At 36.6% G+C, this 24,286-nt stretch overlaps 1 protein-coding gene across 1 annotated transcript; it reads right to left on the reverse strand.

The window, feature by feature from the left end:
- Nucleotides 1-670: 670 nt before the first annotated feature.
- On the reverse strand, nt 671-19,508 carry LOC144445607 (TPR repeat-containing protein DDB_G0287407-like). The gene is made up of 24 exons (XM_078135217.1): nt 18,806-19,508; nt 18,089-18,265; nt 17,083-17,226; nt 15,728-16,016; nt 15,294-15,401; nt 14,638-14,906; nt 13,598-13,759; nt 13,106-13,210; nt 12,650-12,717; nt 12,256-12,340; nt 12,001-12,140; nt 11,599-11,710; nt 11,043-11,188; nt 10,365-10,524; nt 9,173-9,268; nt 8,314-8,468; nt 7,370-7,463; nt 6,447-6,602; nt 5,339-5,457; nt 4,507-4,651; nt 3,777-3,888; nt 2,760-3,003; nt 2,079-2,286; nt 671-1,579 (listed from the first exon to the last, which is right to left on the reverse strand). The coding sequence occupies exons 1-24, from the start codon at nt 19,142-19,144 to the stop codon at nt 1,319-1,321; spliced, it is 3,894 nt and encodes a 1,297-aa protein (XP_077991343.1). The 5' UTR covers nt 19,145-19,508; the 3' UTR covers nt 671-1,318.
- Between the last annotated feature and the right edge of the window lie 4,778 nt (nt 19,509-24,286).

Here is a 24,286-nt window from a genome sequence, read left to right on the forward strand (position 1 = left end):
TTTACAATCTTTGTACCATATGTATGGTTAGCTAGTAAAAGATTTGATGCTATTGCCAACAAGTGATCTGCAAATTAGGCCTAAAAATGAAACATTTTGGTCAAAATTCTGTAAATCTGAAACTGTTTTGCAGATTGGGCTGCAATTTGGTGTGGATATTTCTAAAGATGTGTGGATGAAGGATTATTCAGGACATGAGGATCTCAGTAATATGCAAATTAGGTCTAACAATTTGAATATTGGTCAAAACTTGTATCTCGAAAACTACATGGTTAGGTGGATATAGCACTGAAATTTGGTTGGAATGTTTCTAGAAGGGTTAGTCTACAGATGTTGTTCAACACATATTGACCCGAAACCAAACGAAATGTCCGTCAGAATACCCCTTCTGCGATAGTTTGATGAAATATGTACAAGCATCACTGGGGAAAGAAAACAGACATGCATGAAGGTCAGTTAAAAGATGTTTAGGGTTGGGGGCTTAAACAAGGGTCGCATTTAAATGAAATATATATTTTGCCTTTTGTATTGAACAAAGATCGAGTCTCCAGACGGAAAATGTTTCAATATATTTATTTATTTATACTACAATAAAATGTTGTAAAAACATGTGTAAAAGTACTACCTATGATAATTACACAAGAAAGTAGTTGAAATAGTTATTTCCATAGTTGTCCTCGATTTAAATATCTAACAATGTAACTAATACATCAAATCTGTTTTACTGTATCGTCGTAAACCACATCCTCTTTTACGGCACCGTTCAACCCACAACCTCTTTTACGACTTCGTCCAAGACACACCGCATTTTCGCAGTGTCGCGGAAGAAATAACAGCTGTGGTTTGCGAGATTGTTTTACTGCTGCCAAACGTATATGACAATGATTTTTCACTTATTTCTTGAAAGCGTTTTTAGACTAAGACAATAATTATATTAAGGGCATTGCCTTATGGACTGTTCCATATTGCAGTACCACTGGAGTATACATAAACGAATGTGTGCTACAACCTTTAACACCGGGGTCAACTTGGGAATCTAGGCTGCTAGCTATAGTGTGAATGAAACAAGCTGAAACAAAACACGAACATTTAGTGGTAGCTTATCTGCGTTTAAATTTGGGAATCTTGTTTAAAAAATGAAATACTCCTGTACTATAGCTGCTTGAGTGAATGAAACTAGCTAAAAAACACACAAACATTTACATGTTTAGTGGTAGCTTTATCTGGGTTTACGACCAAGTGAGGAAAAAGATGGCGATTCTGAATGAGTATGAGAATCATATATAATAAGCAATTCAAACAATAATTTATCCATTCTCTACGTGTCCTTTACAATTTGACTTAATATTTGATTTATCTTCTCAACTCTTACGTTGTCGTCATCCTTGGCAAGTTGTATGGCTATTGTAAGTTCCTGTCTAGCTGCATCATTGTCACCTTTAGCCACCAACAATTTACCGAGACTTTCGTGCAAGTCAATGTTACTGGGTTGTATTTCTATAGCTCTTCGTAGTAAACCTAACGCATCGTTATATTCCTTAAAATCCGCATGTGCCATCGCCAGATTTAAGTATGTCATCTGTTAAAATATAAATCGGTATATAAGTTAAAGATAATACAAATAAAACATCTCACTATATGAGATTTCGGACAATCAACACTTGAGATATGAGATTAACACATCGCACATGTGCTCATCCATATACGAGCGCCACCAACGACAGTATTCTTGCAATGTCTGATAAATATCATGAATATGTTTCTTTCAGAGTTATTTTGATCCACAAAGACAACTTTTACTTTCTATTCACTCTCACATACTGTGACTTTATCCGTCAGCATAGGGTTGGTTCCCCCGGCCCGTTTGCATTTACTGTGCCAACCCACCTACCCATCCAGCTCCCCATATATTCAATCCACCTATCTTCCCCTGCCTATTGGAAGGATTACATCATTTTTTTAATTAGTAAAAAGTATTCAGTTTCTCAAAGTCAAATTTCTAGCCCACTTCCCCCTTTACAGAATTTACTACAAAACTCAGCAAATTTAATAGATATTGATTTTAAAAATCCACAAACCCATTCGTCTGGAAAGTTTTCTATCGCAGACTTTAAAATCTCCATGCCGTCCAGTGTATACCCTGCCTTCATACATTCTGCATAGGTCTCATTATACTCCTTACAGTCATATCGTCCAGTTTGGAGAACCGTTAGCATTCTGTGGACATCACCACTCGGTAATGCTAACTCTAGTACACCCTTTAATAAGTCTACATCCTTGGGAAATCTAAAAACGAGCACAGTGTTCGGAAAAGTTGTTGATTGTCAAGCAAGATACAGTAAAACAAACAAACAATACAACTGACTACACATTGTTTGATTATAGTACTTGACAACCACCCCCTCGTCTCATAATAGTTCCTCAGTATTCAATACATGCTGCAGACCAACGTCGTAAACCACAACAGCCCCCTTTACGACACCGTCCAAAGCGTATACCCGCCAAGAGGTACAGCAACAGAAATATGTGCCCTGGCTTGCCAGAATGGCTGTATAGATGTGGGGAGATGGGCTGAAGCTTCGATCCCAACAAGATTATAACTGTACCATGTGAACAGGTATGGTATTTCTAATGTGTGATGTTCGTGGTAAAGCTAAGGTGCATCAGCAAAAAAGACCCCCTGCGTGGATATTGTAATTATTAGACATATTCTGATATACTCTACTTGTCTTTAGATATCAGCATATATACAACATTACCTGGATACAGCGTATTCAACCGTGTGTTTATATGGTCTCTGTGGTCGTTCACCTTCAGGTAACAATTTATCAAGTTTCTCCAGCAGCGTGTAGCACAGAGGTGTTACAAAACTCACATCCATTAATCGCTCTAAAAGTTTCCTGGCATCATCTTCCCTTTTGTTATTTAGGTAGTAATTCAACATATGCTGGTTAAGGTACGGTAAAGACGTGTCCAGTCTGCCTTGTTGATGTAGTACTTCTCCTGCAAGTGCAAAAAGTTTCCATTGTTACGTTGTCACTGCACTAGTTGCAACTGGAACGGGTTTTTTGTGGGGTTTTGGTTTTTTTTTAATGAAAATGTGTTTTTATGTACAATAAATTACTCGTAATATCGAATACCATGAACAGTATCGCATCACCTGTGCGCATAAACGTATTTGTGTAGCTGTATACACGATAAATTAAATCAAATTGATTTCTGGGTCCGCACCCAAAATGAGCGCCCTCAACGGCGATCACGATTTCAATGTGTTTCTGTACTGCTTATGAATAATATCGTCCACTGGTTAACATGTACAGTGTCTATATATTGGTATTTTAACAATTTTCGCAGAACATATTGTAGCTGTCAGATCGAAAAATGACACTACAGTTACAACTAAACTACCGATAAGTAAGTTTTAACATGGTGACATATTCAAAACCAAGCTTTCGTTCAAGATTTAAACTTGCCACTACGCCACCTACAGATAATATTGACTAATTAGCAGATAAAATGTCTTCTTCTCTTTATCAAATAATTGACCAATTTTTAGTGAAAATATATATGTGGTTATTTATAGAAAACAAATAATCCCAGTTGCACCTAGCTAGTACACATGTGACATTCGTAACCATTCCAATTCAAAAGAGATTTATTATGTTCAAAAACGTCCATTCCTTCTGGAGAGGCTCATCATGGAATATCGTTCCGAGGTTCAGAACGAAAATGTACTGAATATCATTCAACATTTCTAGCAACTAATTTCCACATACCTGCTTTAGAGAAGTATGGATGTGCTTCTTCGTGTCTTTCATCCAAAATATACGCAATGGAGATGTTTTCCATTACAAATAATGTCTGTATATGTTCGTCTCCAAAGACTTCCTACGAGAGAGAGAAATTAAAATGTCTTTATTAGATCCATGAGAGAGAAATCAAAACATCTTTATTAGATCGCAGCCACATTTCATGGACATTTTCAGATAATAAAAATACTCAGAAATGGAGCTACACATATCGTTGTCGTTTATGGGCTTTTAATGACTGCGTGTATACCTGTGTGTGTGTGTGTGGGTGTGTGTGTGTGTGTGTGTGTGTGTGTGTGTGTGTTTGTGTATGTATGTATGTATGTATGTATGTATGTATGTATGTATGTATGTATGTATGTATGTGTGTGTGTGTGTGTGTGTGTGTACACCACTAATTTGCACGTTATTTAAAGGTAGATTTTATCCAATGTAGTACAGCAACAAGTTGAACGTGATTGCATTATTAACTGACTTTTCGGTACGAACCCTAAAAAATGATTGAATTTGCTGTACCATATATTATGTGTACAGCTACGCAAATCGTTTGCTCACAGCTGATTCAATACTGCTCAGGGTGTACGATCATATTACATTTTAGCTAACAAAACCGTTTTTTTTTCTAAAAGGGTTCATCTTTTAAAGCCCCAAGCGCCATATTATTGGCATTGCATACGATCAGCAATACTTTTCCTACCTTATATATGCTCATAGCCCTTTTATACATTCCTAGTGCTGTGTCGTAGTGGGCCTGACACTGATGAAATACCCCCCAGTTTATCAGTTTTTCTGCCACGTCGGGATGTTTATCTCCATAAGCTTTAATTGTCATGTCATAGGCTCTGTGTACAGAAAAAAAAAGACGAAGAAAAAAACCAAGTTCATTGTTAAACAATACATGTACTTGCTTGTCATGTGTATATGGAAAATAACATGTAAAGTGATTGATATTGAATATGACGTCATGAACTTCTGTTCATGGGATGTATCCATTGTAGGATAAGCTTACGTCTCCATGACCATGACCATGACCATGACTTTGACTTTGACAACTTGTCAACGTATTAGCTGTCATTCCCCCAACCAAGATGTTTCAATCTGTAAGATGGTATAATGTGACACTGTGTAGATTTCATTCATTTTAAAGAGGTCATATGGGTGAGGATTGGATGTTTATTTTGGATTTTTAATTTTAACAAAACAATTTTATCGTGGCTTCCTACTTGAAAAATCAATGTGAAACAACATAGACAAAATCTGTGTTTGTACCTTGAGTCATTACATTGCAAAAAAGCTAATAGAAATGTGTAAAATGTTTATTGATCGATATTGTACGTACAATAACAAACATTTTACACATTTACTATGTTTTTTCCATGTATCGAGTTGCAAACAAGGACTTGGCACATGTTGTGTATACATTGTATTTAATTAATTACACCGTATTGAGTGTGAGATGAAGAGGGAACATTTCCGATTAGTGGCACTATCACAATTTGCATGAAATGTCATAATACGTTGTGTCCTACCTTTCGTATAGTGGTTCAGCTTTGTCCATCTCTTTCAAGTTCCTATAGCAAATAGCGAGATTGTTCAGGGCTCCGGCGAGATCAGGGTGGAACGTTCCAAAATAACTCACCTCGTATATCTGGTATGAAAGATGAACAGAGTGTGTAATGAAATTCACATGACCAGCGTGAAAGGAATAGACACAACTGTGATTTACAAGATAAACTCACTTGATAAGACGTTAGACCCCTGTAACAATTACACTCTTTGGAAAGTTCAATCAATGCCAAGAGTGGTATCTGATAACAGAAGGTTATACTAGTAAACTACCAGGTAGATGTCTTGTGTTCAATCTCAGTCTACGGTTCAATCCATTGTATTGCAACATTGTCTATAACATTGGCGTTGATTGTTTGAACTGAACTTTCCAAAGAGTGTAATTGTTTATATACAGGGGTCTTATCAATTGAGTTTATCTTGAAAATCACAGTTGTGTCTATTCCTTTCACGCTGGTCAGTTTAATTTCGTTTCGGAATTCAAAATCTCAGACCGTGAAGACCGTGGCGAAGTATGATGTTTCAGCAAAATCAATGGCTGCTTTGGGACAAAAGTCAATGCACTAAAACAGCACACAATAACAACAATAATATGATTACTAGGAAAAGGGGGTGTGACTAACGACGTCCAAGTGAAATCCTAATCTATCCAGAGATGATATGATTCGTTTTTTGACGTAATTTCAAACCATGAATACGTTTTAAGCAATCAATATTTAGAAATGCAAGTAAATTTGAAGTTGGTTTTTGGATGTTGCATATCGATTTTTGAACATTCGTTTTGTTGAAAATCATCGATTAGATTGCAAACACGCACGCGTGAAATGATAAGTGTCAACAATCACTTATATAGACTGCCTCGTGTGTAGAACGACCCAACTCGCAATTTGACATAACTTTTCAAAAATCAACATCAATTAAAACAAACATAGCTTCCCGATATTTCAATAAATAAAAACTACTGTGTTGTTGACCTTGACGCTGTCGATTGTCTGATTCAAAAATACGACAGCAAGGTTTTGAGTGTCAGAGCCAAATGAGATCTCGAGAAGTGCCATGTGATCAGCTTACCTTGACAGCTTTATCTAGATACCCAATGGCCTCGGTAAATTTCTTCATCCCAAATAACAGACTCCCCATATTATTATATGTATCACCTATAAGTCGATGGTCCTCTGCTAACTCTGCTTGGTGCATCTCAAGACAACGATGATAGTATTCCATTGCCTGAAACCAGATTGTTGAAACAGTTCTAATAAAACATCAGCATACTGTGCAAGTACTTTTTAGCAAAGTCTATCTTCAAGAACTAGTTGTTTAGAAACACTATCAGTGTCACAGTCAATGATTGGACATATCTATCTAGTAGTTTTTGACTTTTCACAAACAAGCAAACAAACAAACAAACAAACAAACAATTGTATTTTGATTCAATTTACATACTAAGGATATTATAAAAGGTGCATTGTAGTTTTGCTTGACAGGGGACATCGATGCAAAAACCGTACTTATGAGCCCTATCTTTCTGGAGTGTAGGTCTTTTGGCTTTTTGTCCCAGTTAACATTCTGTTGACGATTTGAGTACAATGAGTAACACTGAAGTAAAGCACTTTCTCTACGTGCTACACTCATGTATAGCATTCATACTACGAGTAACACCGAAGTAAAACACTTTCTCTATGTGCTACACCCATTTATATCATTCAAATCAAGTCTAAAAGTATACTGTACTGTTTCGAGTGGTTTACATGTATTCACAAGCCTTGCATGTGGCCTTTCTAATGTGGTCAATTAACAAATGAAACAGTATACTTTTACACTTGATATAGATGCTATAAATAATTGTGGTACATACAGAAAACGCTTTACTTTCATTGGTGTTATGGGGTTTTAATTTGAAATGTATTACATCTTTACCAATACTAGGATCGATTGGTTATAAACAAATTTTCTACATTCTTAGTCCATGCAAACCATATATTGCAAAGATGTACCTTGTCATATTTTCTCTGTCGTTGACACACCAGTGCTAATCCATTCAATGTTACACCGATATCGGATTTGTGTTGATGATATTTCTCCTCCAGTCTGAAATAAATCACGTTATAAATATCACTGTCCTTACAGAATCACAACTAAATAATACATATTATAATTATTGTACACCCATAGCAGTCGTGATCTATTTCAAGTTTCATAAAGATCGTGCAATCTGCGAGGTTTCCATCGATACATTTGACGTCTGATATCCGTGTGGTACAACATTCATCATGGTTGTTTGAGTCTAGTCTAGTTCCTGACAGGGACCGTATTTAATACGTGTGTACTTCATCACTATCTCGGTCTAGTCAATCCTGTTGCTCAAGGCGTTAAATGTGGTTCAACCCCCATGGTGAGCGAAGCGCAAACGGCGCATGTCAGTAGTAATCTATCATAAATTGACAGGCTGTCGTCATCGTCCCCATGTTTCTAGGATCTAGGACTGATATATGTAAATGTCCAACCATGACTCCACCTCCAGTCTATTTAAACTAAAATCATGTGGGAACGCGACAATGTCATCATGAACGCCATGGGGGAGCACATATATCTCTGCTCGGGCAATGGGATTGACTCGACAGAGATCGTGATTAAGTAAACACTTAATACGGTCCCTGTCAGGTGCTAGACTATTTTGAGTCAGGTTAGATGGATACAGTATGCGATATACCCCCGGGCCCATAACAGTTAGTCCTAAGACACACCTGTGTAAGGTTTGAGATGATCAGTTTTACAACATGTAATTGTTTTGTATCAGAATTATCATTAGTTTTATACAAAATAATGCTTTAAAAATAAAACTTGTATTTGTATAATCACCTCGACATCAAAATATTGACATAAGAATTTGATAATACTGCGCGACTTTGGATTTACCAAAACATCTTTTCAAACTTACCTTTCTTTGATCTCTAGACATTCTTCATGTAGTTTCTCACTTTCAGTAAATTTTTCAAGGTCGCAGTATATACATGCTAGTTTGTTGACAAGTCCGATGTACATTCTAGCCATCGCCTTGTTCTCGTACATGTCTTCTTTCTTGTAAGCATAACGCTAGAATTGAATACAAGGAGCAAAGCCAAAATGATCAAAGCCAGACACATACTGCTGACGACTGTAGGTGAGGAAAATTAGCAAAGTTCATTTGTCACCATGTTCACATACAGCCAGTACTATTTTACAAAAAGAGAAGGTAGAACTTGTGTTTGTTATGTAGGATATCGATCTAGGATGGCGGTTGGAGAAAGAAATACCACAGGGTGCAGCGAGCATGTAATTAATTGATCGCTTGATTGATCAATTACATGCTCACTGCACCCTGTGGTAGTGCATTACGCACCAGTATACATGTCTGCACACAAGTGCCCTATCATCATCACGCTTGTATATCACTTTTTTTCTTCAAAATTGTCCTATTTGAGTGATATATTTCTACTTTTATTAGATTAACTTTACGAAGAATGCCTTTATTACCAATAACGTGAAATAATTAATATTAAATTAGTGAGAAACCTCAAAATGCAGAACATTAACTCTACTGCTTTTGTACTTCATGGACATTTAAAGATGCCAAAGGGTCGGGTACTTAAGAAGTTAAGCAATTTGCTTTACACGAATGTTTTTACTTTCATCCCAAACTGAATCTGAAAATGTGGCACTAACTTCTACAAGCTATACGAGATATTCCCTGGAACCTCAGTTTATTAACAACATATTTTGACCGACAATTTTCTATTTTATGACGTTTTTGGCTTTACCTGTAGTCGGATTGCCCTTTGAAGAAGTGGTTCAGTGTGTTGTGGGTGCCCGCTTTCACTTATAGCTTCAGCAATGTCATAGACGAGTGTAAGCAGCTGTGGAGAAAATGAACTAACGAAATCAATATCCCGATATAATCGCTTTTGCTCCAAACTAAATTCAATAACACAATTTTGGGATACACCCAGAAATTTTAATTAAAGCTGAAGCAGAAACAGTGTAAACAATAATGTTTATTAAGTACTCGTAATATCCTACACCCTGAACGGTATTGCATCACCTGTGGGTAAACGTATTTTTTAGTAGCTGTATCAGCGATAAATCTAATCAAATTGATTTTTGGGTCCGAACCCAAAAAGAGCGCCCTCAACGGCGATCACAATTTCAACTTGTTTCTGTACTGCTTATGGATAATATCGACCACTGATCAACATGTATAATGTCTAATTTATTTATATTTTAACAATTTTCTGTGAAAATATTGCGGTTGTCTGATCGAAAAATGATACGCCAGTTAATTAACTATAATTACAGTTTTAACATGGTGAGGGATTCAGAACCAAGTAGTTCGCTCAAGATTTAAACTTGCCAGTAGACTATCCACAGATAATATTGACCACTAATTAACAGCTACAGTGTCTTTTTTTAAATAAATAATTGACCCATGTTTAGTGAATATTTTTTTGGTTACTTGATAAAAAGAAAAGTCCAAGTTGCAGCTAGTGCAGTATCGTAAAAACACCGTGACATAATGTACAACATGAATACAACATACTGGATATTCTATACTTAATGCAATGTTTAAATCAACATGAAATCAAGACTATACATGGGTTTTATTTAATTATCTATCTATCTATCTATCTATCTATCTATCTATCTATCTATCTATCTATCTATCTATCTATCTATCTATCTATCTATCTGTCTGTCTGTCTATCTATCTATCTATCTATCTATCTATCTATCTATCTATCGATCCATCTATCTATCTATCTATCTATCTATCTATCTATCTATCTATCTATCTATCTATCTATCTATCGATCCATCGATCTATCACTCGACTCCCTCCCTCCCGCTCTGTCTCAAAGATAATATACCCACAAGGGTCGATTACATGTAGTACCACCTATCGCGTACATATGTACAATGCATGTCATTGTCTTATATACGCATCTATTTACTCACCTCCTTAGCAGGTGACAGCGTTATCTCACAGTCATCCAATCGTTGTGTATATATCAATGCAACCTGGTTATCCAGGGATTTCATGTACATTGATGCTATTTCTTTTCCTGGAGCTTTCGTGAAGTTTAAGTAGTCGAACAGGTCATACATAGTATCCATTCTATGCAATACACAAATATAATATAGCATACATTGGAAGTAAGGGGTGAGATCAATAAAGTTCAACAGTAGGGAAAAAAGAATTAGTTAGGCCTCAACCCCCCCCCCCCCCCAACTAAATTGGCTAAAATTGAAAATATTTCATAGCGAAAATTCATCCATTTCTCAATTTGACTTTTTTTTTAGAAATATTTATTTTGGGGGAGAAAAAAAACAGACCCGTTAAAAGTATAAGCGTTTTTTTGTAGGATAATAACTAAAATGGCTTCAACCCCCCCCCCCAAAAAAAAAAAAGAAGAAGAAAAGAATTTAGGTTTTTTTATCCTACATTGAAGTATTGATCTCGTCCCTAATATATCCATACAAAACACGGCATCAGAAAACGTTTCGCTTGTTGACATTGTAAGTGTGATACCAATATTTGTTTGCAATTTTTCGTTTTTATCAGATTATAACACAAAGTGGTATATTACTGGCAATGATAAACAACATTGTTATCGCGTGTTTATTTATACTTACGATGAAAATAAAGATTTAAAGACGCCAAGATGCGATAGAACTTCTTTAAGTTGCTCCTTGTCTTGAAGTTTTTTCAACAATAGTGGCAGTTCGTCAGCAATTCTATAGAATTCTCTGTTGCTTGCATTGTGTCGTTGCCCGATATCCTAGCAAAAGAAAGAGAGAGAGAAAGAGAGAGATAATACATACATACAAACAGACAGACAGACAGACAGACAGACAGACAGACAGACAGACATACATACATACATACATACATACATACATACATACATACATACATACATACATACATACATACATACATACATACATACATTACATACAGGCAAACAGACAGACAGACAGACACAGACAGACAGACAGACAGACAGACAGACAGACAGACAGACAGACAGACAGACAGACAGACAGACAGACAGATACTAGTAGGTAGATAGATAGATAGATAGATAGATAGATAGATAGATAGATAGATAGATAGATAGATAGATAGATAGATAGATAGATAGATAGATAGATAGATAGATAGATAGATAGATAGATAGAATCTTACATTTAGTTTTGCTTTATAGTGTCTTGCAACCATGTAGAGATAAGTTTTCGAAACTTCTTCAACTTGGCAATAGCGTTCCCGTACAGCTGCAGCTAACTCGTCGTATGCAAAGCTGTCAAGATAATGCAAATGGATACTTAGCTTCGAAAACATTCGATCGTGTTTAAAATGATATAATGGTTATTGGTATCATGTATACTGAGATTGTACTTTTTGGTGTCCGGATACGTGTAAAACAATACGACTTATAGACTATTACAGTAGTATGTACAATTAGTGGGTTTGACAAGACATCCAACTCATATGTGGCTTTCGATATGTTATGAACTATCATAGATATGTATGTCATTTTGTAGCTATGAACGACCATAGCTTAATATTGAATATAAGGTATTTGCTTACGCGTATAAACCAGCTCTGTCGATAAAGAAATCCTCCATCGCGAAAAAGATAGCCGACCACAGGTGGTCTGGGATATCGGCTATATCTTTGATTTCTTGGTCTGTAAGTCCATACCGAGACACCAGGATGTTGCACATTACCTGAAAGACCAAACAATCTCAGTAAAATATCAGAGTTTAAAATGAATGAAGGCAATACATGAATGAGTAGTATATCACTGTTAAAATTCAGAGTTAAAATTAGTACACTACATACCTTGCAAGTGATGTTTTCATTAGAATCCGGTGGATTGAAATCGGCTTCCAGTCTTTCCAGTATCTTTGCAAATAATTCCTTTGTGCTGTATATCAGCATGGAAATAAGAGGGAAAACATAAGGCTATATATAAATGGTCAAAACTCGTCTGAATAATTCGTACGAAACACATGTATTTATTTCTTTAACCTGGTATCAATGCTATTTCAAATGTTCTTCGATATGCAAATACTAGTACATGTACTATTGCAATCATTATTGTTTCATATTGTAGGTGGTGTTGAAATAGCGGCAAAATATAACTCGCTAGAGCTAGAGGGCGTGATACTTGTATGTAGTGGTTATACATTTTAAATTGACCAACACTAGTCATCGAACTGTCAATTATAATTACCTGTTTGCTCCAAGTAGGAAATTAAGGTGTTCATCGAATCTCCAGAAATCTCCGAAATTACACAACTCCTGTAAGAATTAAGATAATTTAAGAAAAAGTTGTGACTCAGACTGTTTCACTACCTAAGTATGCGATACCCTGTATAAATACCGAGTCATTCAGTTACTAGCTAGGTGATGTAAGTCTTCACAGAAGTTAATAAACCACGAATGGTTGTTACCATGGCACCTTGTTACCATGGCATCGTATTACATTAGTCATAATCATCATACCACTATATACAAGCTTTGTCCTTTCACCGAACTAACTCGCACAACAAACCTTAAATTTGGTAATAAAAATGATTTTTTTTTAAATCCTTAAATGAAACAGCTCTGTTGTTGTGCAATATAGGAACTATCAAAACAATACAATATACTCAAACGTTCTTCTAGAATACCACAAACTAATACTTACTTGTAAAAAGATTTTAAGAAATAGAGCATTAGCTGTTTGTTCTTTCTTGACTACCATGTCAGTTTGGGATGGTGTTAACTCTTTACCACGTAATGCTAGCATTTCCTACATGAATAAGATTATAATAAATGATATTGAGATCGAACATATATGAAAGGAAATTATGTATGATGAGAAAGTGAGTTATGTTCAGCACCTGCAGGGCTGCTTACGTTGTGTGTGTGTGTGTGTGTGTGTGTGTGTGTGTGTGTGTGTGTGTGTATGTGTGTGTTGTGTGTGTCTGTCTGTCTGTATGTCTGTCTGTCTGTCTGTCCGTCCGTCCGTCCGTCTGTCTGTCTGCCTGCCTGTCTGTGTCTGTCTGTCTGTCCGTCCGTCCGTCCGTCCGTCTGTCTGTCCGTCAGTTTACGTTTGCTACATTACCATATAACAATTTGCATAAATTCATAGTTCATAATATCCATCAAACTAAGCCTTGTTTCCATGACAACTCACCTTGATAATTTTCTGTCTGTCATTTGTCTTAAGTGGTCCTACTTCCAGTGTATCCCACTGTCGATCCTCAATTAATATCTTTGTTTTACTTGTATCGCTGTTAAGACTGGAAGCAAGTAGTGATACACCCTTCGGGAGATCAGTAGGAAGCCAATACAACTCCTGGAATACACAATATGTTTGCTACATTGGTAATACATTCATTTTAAACAATATGTTAATTGTGCAAAGGGTTATTGTCATATATTCATGTAAACCCACTCTCCTTACTATATTTTAACAATTTAATCAGAAATGGGAAATGTGATGGCAAATTTAGTAACTACTAACAATTCTAGCATCGATTTGATTGATATTATACGTATATGTTATTCGACCAATCAGAATGTGAGATTTGTGACAGGTGACGTATTGATTACAGGATAGTGACTCCATAAGGGTATGCACTTTGTATTTACGAAAATATATAATTTTAAACGTCACTTCATCAAGCTATTCATATATTCAACGAAGCATGCGCACTAGCGTTATATTGACATGAATGTCATGATGGCTAAAGTCTGCACCTCTTAATAATAGTGTTGATTTTTCAATGTTTTCCCTGACAGCGGAGAACATTCTGTGTATGTGTGTGTGTGTGTGTGTGTGTGTGTGTGTGTGCGTGCGTGCGTCCGTGTGTGTGTGTGTGTGTGTGTGTGTGTGTGTGTGTGTGTGTGTGTGTGTGTGTGTGTGCGTGCGTGCGTCCGTGTGTGTGTGTGTGTGTGTGTGTGTGTGTGTGTGTGTGTGTGTGTGTGTGTGTGTACGTGTGTGTTTTCATTTTAATAATACCACAAACAAAGACGGTGAGTGAGCATTCGCAAACTTTAGAACAATAACAATACTATTAATGTCATGTAAGAATTCAAAACAGAGAGGTGGTACTATATAATCACCTGATACACTACATTATGTTATTTCCTGCTTTCAAATCTAAACCACACTCCCTCTATCACATAGAAGGGGTGTTTTTTTTAATGAATTCTTCGAATTCTTCAGCTTACCTTTTTAGTTTGGTGTGTTGGATTCAACTTATTCAGAGCATCTATAATAATTATAGCACGCATTCCTTTGTCGGAAATTTTCTGAATAATGTCCTCCAGCTGTCTGAAGATGTCGTATATTTTCTGTGATCTTAGTTTCGAAAGTCTCTCTCGTAGTTTATTTTTCTCTTCACTTTTCTGTGAGACTTCTACGTCTTTCTCCGTGTTACCCTTTTCTTCAAACCCTAATGAAAGTTGCTGAACCAATCGAATCAGAACTTCCCTTTCCCCTTGAATAAAATCATGAATATAATTTATCCCAACTGAAACATTTGACTAATTTGATAATTTAATATACTTTTCTTGCCTGATTATAAGACATTTCTGTGATTTTATGCTTTAACAGTCACTTGAAGCAACATTTTCTACATCGATCCATGTCAGGGTAAATTGTTCTTGTTGCTTGGAAAGCGTTAAATGTATGTAGTTTTCCGCATGCGCAAACAATTTTAATAAAAAAGTTATTTAACAATATCATCGCTTCATAATTCAAGATCCCTTATTCCTTGACGATTGTGTTGATCACATCATTTATTTTGCAAGTTAGAATTATAATGTGATATCTGTTACAACTCTGGTATATCTTATTTGACACATAAATTTCAATCTCGCCTTACTTGTACTCTTTGGTGAACACCCAACAAAATGATAAGCAATAACATCATCCGGGTACTCCTGCTTGTGTCGATGTAGCCAATTGGCAAGAAGTGTAGTTTTTCCGAAACCTGGAGAATACAATCAAACTATAATATTTCATTGTCAAGATTTTTCTTCATTCCACCAAACAGGTCCTCGTGTCAGAATCATGAGAATGGTTTCCTCCTTCACGGTTGTGTTACTTTCAAATGTTTAAGACTACAGCTTTGAAAATCAGTTTTCAATAAAAGTTGCGATTTCCGTACTAGTTTCATGATAAATATATCATTTTTGGCGGAAGATGTGCATATTCTCTTCTGTCTTTTGATAACAACTACTTTTTTCAGGCTTCGCATTTATAGATCTATGATGTGAAATATTTAACCCATATTGATGACAAGAAAAGACACGTTACCTGGATCTCCAATAACAAGGAGCGACTTGTCTACATAGCCTTCGACATGACTTAGAACATGCCTATCCACTTCTTTCAAGTAAGTGTCACCTCCTACGTACTCCCGTCTTGTACCAACTCCTAGTCGACTAATGTAATATGCGTCGTGAAGTAACGAATCTTTCTCATAATCTGACATCTCTTTGGCTGGTTCGGCTAAAACGGTTCGTTCCAGGTGCTTTTTGATAGCTCTATACATCAACAGCGCACCTGTTTCCGGGTCAGGGTAATCTTCCACTAAGTCAAAGCACTTCAATGATAAAATGAAACGAAATGTTATTCTTAAAATATACAAATACAAAAAAAAATATGTGTCAAAAGTTTGTTTTAGGTAGAGGAGATGATTTGTAAAAAGACTGGATAACGCAAGTCATCATTTGTAATAGACAACTAAATAACTTGATTACGTCATTACGTCGATACCTGTCTACAACGTAACACAACTGGTTACGTACTACACTTTTGTCCATATACAGTGACTCGGTGACTGACAGATGTGAGTGAGTTATAAAGTGAATCACAGACCCTACTCCCCTATGACATTCCGTTTTGCAATTAAATTGTATAGGCCAATACAGTATGCTTCCGTATATGCATAGGGAACCAGAACCATGTTAAAAACAAAGAATACATGTTTTTCAATACTTATAACCATAAAATAACACAGATTTGTTATGGGCTCTATGGGTAAATAGAAACATACAGTAGTACAGGCCCGTATATATAAATGTACATGTATTAATTATTTATTCATGTGTTCAACTTAAATGGTATTTTAGTTTACTCATACATATATTTTTCTTTGTATATGTTTATTTTCATTCATTCAGATAAACTTATTTGTTAGTTTTTTTGTTTGATGATTGTTTGTTTGTTTGTTTGTTTGTTTGTTTTGACACAGTTCCCGGGTTCCCTGTGTGGCACATTCCGCATATGACGTAAGGAGATGATAGGCATCTTGTAATTTGCCTTTAAGATTTGTCTGAAAGTGTAAATACGTGTGAGACATGAGAGTCCAAAGATTCAAGACTATGATTAAACACATTCATTATCATGATTATATCTCATGATCTGATATTTCGAATGAATGTGACGTCACCAATGACGTGTGTCCCAAGGTAAAGATTGTATCCTGCCAATCATACCAGCCGATACTGTGAACGTAATCTATGCAATGTCGTTCTTGCAAACTACAGCTTATTTTCATCTGTAGCACATCCGTCGAAACATCAAACATATTGACAGTGCCGTAAAAGAGGCTGTGTGATTTACGACGATGATGATGATGCGTGTTTGCAAATGAAATATTACGTTACCTTGTCCTTTGTTTCCTTGAGCCTTTCTTTGAGATCGTTTAATAGTTCAGCAGCATTGGCGCCATCAGTGTTGGAATCATACTTACTCGCTTCTACATCATCACCTGATGATTTAAGAGTCCTTACCATGCTCTCATCAAAATCCTTGTGGAAGACGATATTGTAAAACAACAACATTTTTTTTACTAGGTGTGGACATAGTGTCATGTCAACACAGTAATTACGAATTCATGACAATAGGTTGAAAAGATGTTTAAAAACTATTCTGCCAAATATAATGCCATAACTAGTCCTCACAATATCGTACACCCAGAACATTGAAACACCTGTGGGGTATTTGTGTACCTGCACAGTCACATACTAGTAATATTGTACGAGAAATCCAATCAATTTTTGGGGCGGTTTCTATTCAAAGAAAATTCCCTCTATGCGTTAACCGTTTCAACCCTGTTGCTGTTACTCTATTACTTATGGATACAATCGACCCCTAAATAACATGTACAGTGTCTAATTATTGGTATATTTCTATTTTAACCATTCATTTAATGTATTGTTTAATGTATTGTTATGTTGCAGCATCAAAAGTGGGTAAACAATGGCGTTCATGAAAGTCAAAGAACAACTCCTCCACCCCCTCCCCTGACAATTCGATGCATAGACAGAAGACAGATACAACTAATAACACTGAAGTAAAGCACTTTCTCAATGTGCTACACTTGTTTATAGTATTCATATCAAGTGTAAAAGTATACTGTTTCAGTTGGTGTATTTATAAGCCTAGCATGTGGCCTTTCTAATGTGGTCAATTAGCAAATGAAACAGTATATTTTTACAGTTGATATGGATGCTATAAACGATTGTGGTACATACAGAAAACGCTTTACTGTGTTATAAGGGTTGTATTGTCAAATATGTAAACATACCAAAATAACCAATCAAACGGATATACATTTAATGCATTTAATGCACATAAATCTCATTTTTGAAGAAAACTATAGTTGCTTACCTTGTCTCTGAAAAAGAAACAGGCAGCTTTATATCCGGGCTCGTTCAAATGTCCGTGAAGGAATTCTATTTCGGTCACTGAACGGTCTCTATATTGCTTCAGCCAGGGATACTTGGTTGCTGCCACATCAAAACTTCTTTGTAACAATTCATCGTGGACACCATTCCACCCATATCGCTGGAAAATACGTGTATGGTACGAATTGAAGCCAAGGAATGACTTGCTTTCATTGTTAAGATTGTATTATCCATGCATTCTCTCCAGTGCAATATTAATGAAATAGAAACAACTATAGGGTAGATTCAATTGGTCTCATGATGATCCGTCGAACGACCAATTCTAGAATGAGTCACTCTAGCATTCCGTTAGTTAGTCAGTCAGTCAGTCAGTCAGTCAGTCAGTCAGTCAGTCAGTCAGTCAATCAATCAATCAATCAATCAACCAGTCTGTCTGTCTGCCTGTCTGTCTGCCTGTCTGTCTGTCTGTCTGTCTGTCTGTCTGCGTATGTGTGTGCGTGCGTGTGCGTGCGTGCATGCATGCATGCATGCATGCATGCATGCATGCATGCATGTATGTATGTATGTATGTATGTATGTATGTATGTATGTATGTATGTATGTATGTATGTATGTACTAGTATGTATGTATGTATGTATGTATGTATGTATGTATGTATGTATGTATGTATGTATGCATACCTTCACAAATCATACTCACTTGTCCAAAAAATCCCACAAAGAGGTCACTTCTGTCGATTTCTCTGAGACACACTTCTACCGTACCAGCATTAGATGTCTTCTCTGAAGTGATACCCCATCTCAAATCAACTGGTACAAATTCGTAGCCAGCTTTGCTGCACATGCTCGATAATCTGGGCCAGTATTTCTTCGTCAGTTCCTCCCGTTCCATCTCAAGACCTCGGAACGGAGAGCTGAAAAATACTCGAGCTATTCTCGTCTCCTTGGTATTACTATGCATGCTGTCGATCGGGTCTGATGCACGGTCATTACTACTGTACAACGGTGCCGTAGGTGGCTCGTTTTCGCTTTCTTCCATGGTTACCGTAATACGCTGAAGTAAACCGTTCACAGAAAGCGTTTACGACCACTATCACTGTGGCTAGCTAGCGTCTCAGTTGATCTATACGTAGGTAAACACGAATGTCAGTGTGATCGTCAGGTAGGTATTCACAATCATGGCAACAAGCGTAAACACTAGTACATGTACACTACAGTATACATACCATCGTCGTAAACCACAGCCTCTTTTACGGCACTGTCCAAGACTTATTTCGCCCAAGATTTCGTTATTTCGCAGTGTCGCGGAAGAAATAACAACTCTGGTTTGCGAGAATGCGTATACATGCATACATCATGGAAGTAGGGTTCTACTTCCATGCATGCATACATACATAGCCTTTATGACAGTACTATAGGAACGCCCAGCGCCATTTGACCTTGTCTATTGTCATGCTAATTACGCAATACAACTGAACTAGGTAGGCCATAAGAATGGAAATGACGATTCATAGTGGCTTATGATATTCGGCGAAACAAAACGGCTTAGAGTCTAATTTTCTGTACTATTATAAATGCCAATGAAATGCATCCTTCCTGGATTTAGCGAAAATGAGAAAAGGGAAAAAAAACAAATACCATGATCCGAGACAAGTCATATAGCTTGTACCATTTGACAAAATATTAAGGGAATATAGCCTGTATGATTATGGCACAAGCGGGACTACTAGTGTATTCTGTTGAGGTATGAGAGATTGAACAGAATATACCGCTACCGCCGGCGTAAACAGGCTAGTATAAAGGGAAACATTTCAAATGGAAAGCGTATGTTATGTCAATATAACGCATAAAGCATGACATCATGAAGACATATGTGCATGTATTGTTGATATTAATTTCTATTCTTAGACTATGTATAATAAGTTTGTTGGCCATGACATGGTGTTTAAAAGCTAGAGCACACTTGCACATGAATGGATGTTTGGGTGAGACATTTGTTCTCCTTGGAACCGGTCTAGAGATCACTTTGTTTATTCTGTAAGGTAACTAAATTGTTGAAGGAAATGCTTCCATAGTTCTATTCTGTTAGTGTACCTTTATATACTTACAGTTAGGCATATTGTGAGGTGCAGTCAACGAGTCAATTTTCTGAATTCTTTTGGAAAAGCGACTCAAATGTTGATGAAACTATTTACATATAGAATATTACCATGATGAGAAATTTGCGTTATCCATTACGATAATTTTTATTCAATAGATAAACATGCATTTGTACAATGAACATTGATAACAAAATAAAGTTTGATATATAATTATTTCACAAAGTTTTTTAATTTTAAGAGCATTTTGCTCCCAAAAATTAAAATTCAGGACCAAATTGATCTTTAAAAATCTTGCTCAAAGCGTTATAACTTCCTAGGCTGAGCTGGATCTATGACTATAAATGTTTCACTTGGGTGTACGAAAGCAGAGTCACAGATTCAACCAGTCACGGTTGTCAAGGTAACTATCGGTGTAAATGACGTCGTTCGTAAACATAATTGGCCTTTCCAAAATTTGCCATGGCGGCGCTCTACTTCCTGTCTACGTCTGTGTGTATCTTGGGGTATACATGGTATAAGTTACTTGGTTACAGAGCACTGCTGCTTTCCTCGATATCTGAACAATACGAAAAACATCCCTGGTTGACACTTCTACAGAATACCAAAGAAACAAACGGTACGATGAGGTGATGAGCGAGGGCGCTGTATTCTCAATTTCCTGTTTGCAGTCTGGAATGGCCTATTGGTGCTCCTGACATTCGTCAAAGTAAGTTTAGCCTTTCTCTTACATTTTTTATATTAATACATTTATCAGGGTGGTTTTGTTTTAATTTTCTTCCAAAAGTATCCAAATTCTCCGGTTGGTATAATACATATTTTTCCTACGTACAGAAAATGAATATTTCTGAAATTGGTTATCATCTTCCCATTGCTTCATCATATGATGGGAGTCCAGAATTTCTGTCATCATTTTCAAACACAGGAGGAGCCGATGGCTGAGTATGATAGGATGATGGTAGATGGTGTTGGATGGCAGGAGTATTTGGATCAAAATATTGCATTTGTTGTCCGTTGTTTGATGGCTGGGCATGATATGGCGTTGTCGTGTAGCCAGTATGACTTGATGGTACGTGGCATGGCGTTGTCGTGTTGCCAGGCTGACTGGGCAGTTCGTGATGTGGTGTTGTCGTGTACATGTAGCCAGGCTGGCTTGATGGTACCCATTGGTTGTAATACTGTAGATTATTGGTAGGTGGTTGGGAGACAAAATTGTTCCTGAAAGAGTTAAGAAACATTGCCATATTTTGCATGTGTAATCACAGGGTGCTCAGGCTCAGTTATTTTTGTTTACAAATACAAGTAAACAAACAAACAAAACACAAACAAGTAAAAACAAACACACAAACAAATAAACAAGTAAACAAACAAATAAAAACCAAGTAAGTAAACAAACAAACAAACAAGTAAACAAACAAACAAACAAAATAATCCGACAAATGAGTAGATACATACATGAGTAAACGACAACAAACCAACGAACCAACGAAATGGTCACATATGACCATGGGGGGGGGGGGGGGCAGTGTTTGTTTGTTCGTTGGTTTGTTGTCGTTTACTCATGTATGTATCTACTCATTTGTCGGTTTATTTTGTTTGTTTGTTTACTTGTTTTGTTTATTTGTTTGTTTACTTGTTTATTTGTTTGTTTTTAATTGTTTGTGTTTTTTGTTTACTTGTTTGTTTGTATTTGTAAACAAAAATAACTGAGCCTGAGCACCCTGTGGTGTAATGAAGAATGGACATTTTACATTAATCTTAGAATATTATGAACAATAACATAACAGTGGTCGTGGTTTGTAATAAATCGTTGGTCTTCAGACTAGCTATTTGAATTTCGATTCAAAATATGACCTTGCTAATTGCAATGTTTATTCGAGAAGCGTTTCTCTCAACTCGATATAGGAACACTAACTAGATAGACACTTACCAACCGTACCGTGGTGAGTCCGTTAAGTATGGTGACACGTGTGACTGTCGAGCTGTACCTGAATACGGTTGGGGCATAGGAGGATTCGGATTTTGGTAATTATTATAATTCTGTTGTTGAGCGTCGTACGATTGGTTACTAACGCCTTGTGGTCGTCTGATCATTTGCTGACTGGGACTGCTGGGTGAAACTACTGGCGTTACAACGGCAAGACTGGTTGGTCTCTGTCCACTTGTAGACGTACATTTATGTCTGTTCATGTAACAGTAAGGGCAACAACAGATAAACCCTATGGTTGCCATGCCTCCACCAAGGGCAAGAAAACCAATACCCACACCGGCATTATTGTCTGATGCTGAATACACTACTACACCAGGTATCATGAAGAAAAAGCCAAAGAACACAAATATTATTGTGAAAACCATAAGACACTCTCCAGGTGAACTGCGAGCCATCGTCTTTGGATGAATCCAAATTAACGTTAACACAAACGTCGACAAACAGATACCGAGGAAATTTCAAAGAATGGTGGTCTTCTTTTCTCCAAGTGCGTCCGTGGCTGCCTTTTATTTAGAAGTAAAGGAGCGACGTATACAAAGAAAACAGTATAAGACTCTGTACTGACTGGTTGGTTGTCAGCGTAAACTTCAGGAGTTTCTGTAGAATGTAGTGAAAGACTGATATTGTAATACGCATGCACCGAAACGATACCACGTCAAATTGACATTAAACGTAGTAACACAATCGTCACACAATAATAGCAATGACAATACTTGACGTCACAAAAAGTCTTCATATACGAACGTAGCAGTTAAATTAGCCTCACAATAGGTACTTATATGTAGAATGGTGAATTGCTATTGTTTAGCACGTACGTACGTCCATGGCGATTGTATGGCTATGAATGCAGACCTGGACTTATTGTACCGCTTAGTATTACAAAATAACCCTGAATATGGAGGTGAATGTTATTATGGGTTCAGTGTCTCATCAGAGAGCTTGCCCATACTAATACTGGTGTAGACGCACGAGTGGTGCCCCTATGTACAAGATTTCCAAAGTTATTGAACAAAGTTACCCAGTAGTACCTATTACTGAGGGGCGAACAGACAGTTCACAAACGTACCTTTGACCCTGCCCATAGATCTTTTGGGTTTACTGTAAGTTTTGAAATAAATTAAAATTGTTTTCTCATCGTCGAGATTCCATTCCAGTGTCTACATGCCTACAATCAGAGAAAAACTATGTATCCACACCATATTGATTTGTCAATGCATTGCACTTGGCATAGTTAGAATGTCCATGTTCTGCTCTAATGGGCGGCATGCCGGCAATCCTATCATTATATATATTTTTAAATTTTTATATTTAGACATTGCTATGTTCATAGATTACCAGCTCATTGTACACACCATAATAGGGAACTTGCAATCCAGACTGAGCATGCTCAGAAGCAAAGGACTATGGAATTATCTGTGGTTATCGTAATACCTAATCTGGAGCTACCGATAAAATAAACCCCCATAATGGTCAGGGTGACTATGAATTGATTATTTGTGGTTACAAACAATGTAACATTATTGATTACAATACCAATTGATTGGAATTTATCATCACATTTCCCATGATGCAACATTCAACATGGCGGGTTTGCAAGTTCCCTATTGCGTACATCAATTAACAGCACATTAATATTAGGAACTCTCTCCGAACCTACAGGACTAAAATTCGGTTACACAATTTCATGGAAGTAAGAGTCATGTTTACGCAAAAATGATATTGATATTAGTTGTTATTATATATAAAGTAAATATGAGTCCTTCCCTGTGATATTTTATGCCTGGCGCTAAGAAAGTGCCACACCTAGACCACAGGGACCCGGAAGATGTATATGAATTTCTTTGTTTTTGCTATTGTTAAATATATGCACTTGAAAAGTGGGGTTTGTGTGCGTATTTTTGTTATCAACATGTAAGGCTTAAACAAAAAGAATTTTTTCTGGTCAGGACAGTCTAATGGCAAGCCGAGTAGGCCAACAAGAATATTTTGAATTGGAATTTTATTTTCCAAATTGTTTATGTTGCTTATACGATTTTTTTTTATAGTTCTGCCACTTTTATCACATTTTAAATATATTTTTGTCTTATCTTAT

This window comes from Glandiceps talaboti, chromosome 14 (assembly GCF_964340395.1).
Source record: "Glandiceps talaboti chromosome 14, keGlaTala1.1, whole genome shotgun sequence".
NCBI lineage: Eukaryota > Metazoa > Hemichordata > Enteropneusta > Spengelidae > Glandiceps > Glandiceps talaboti.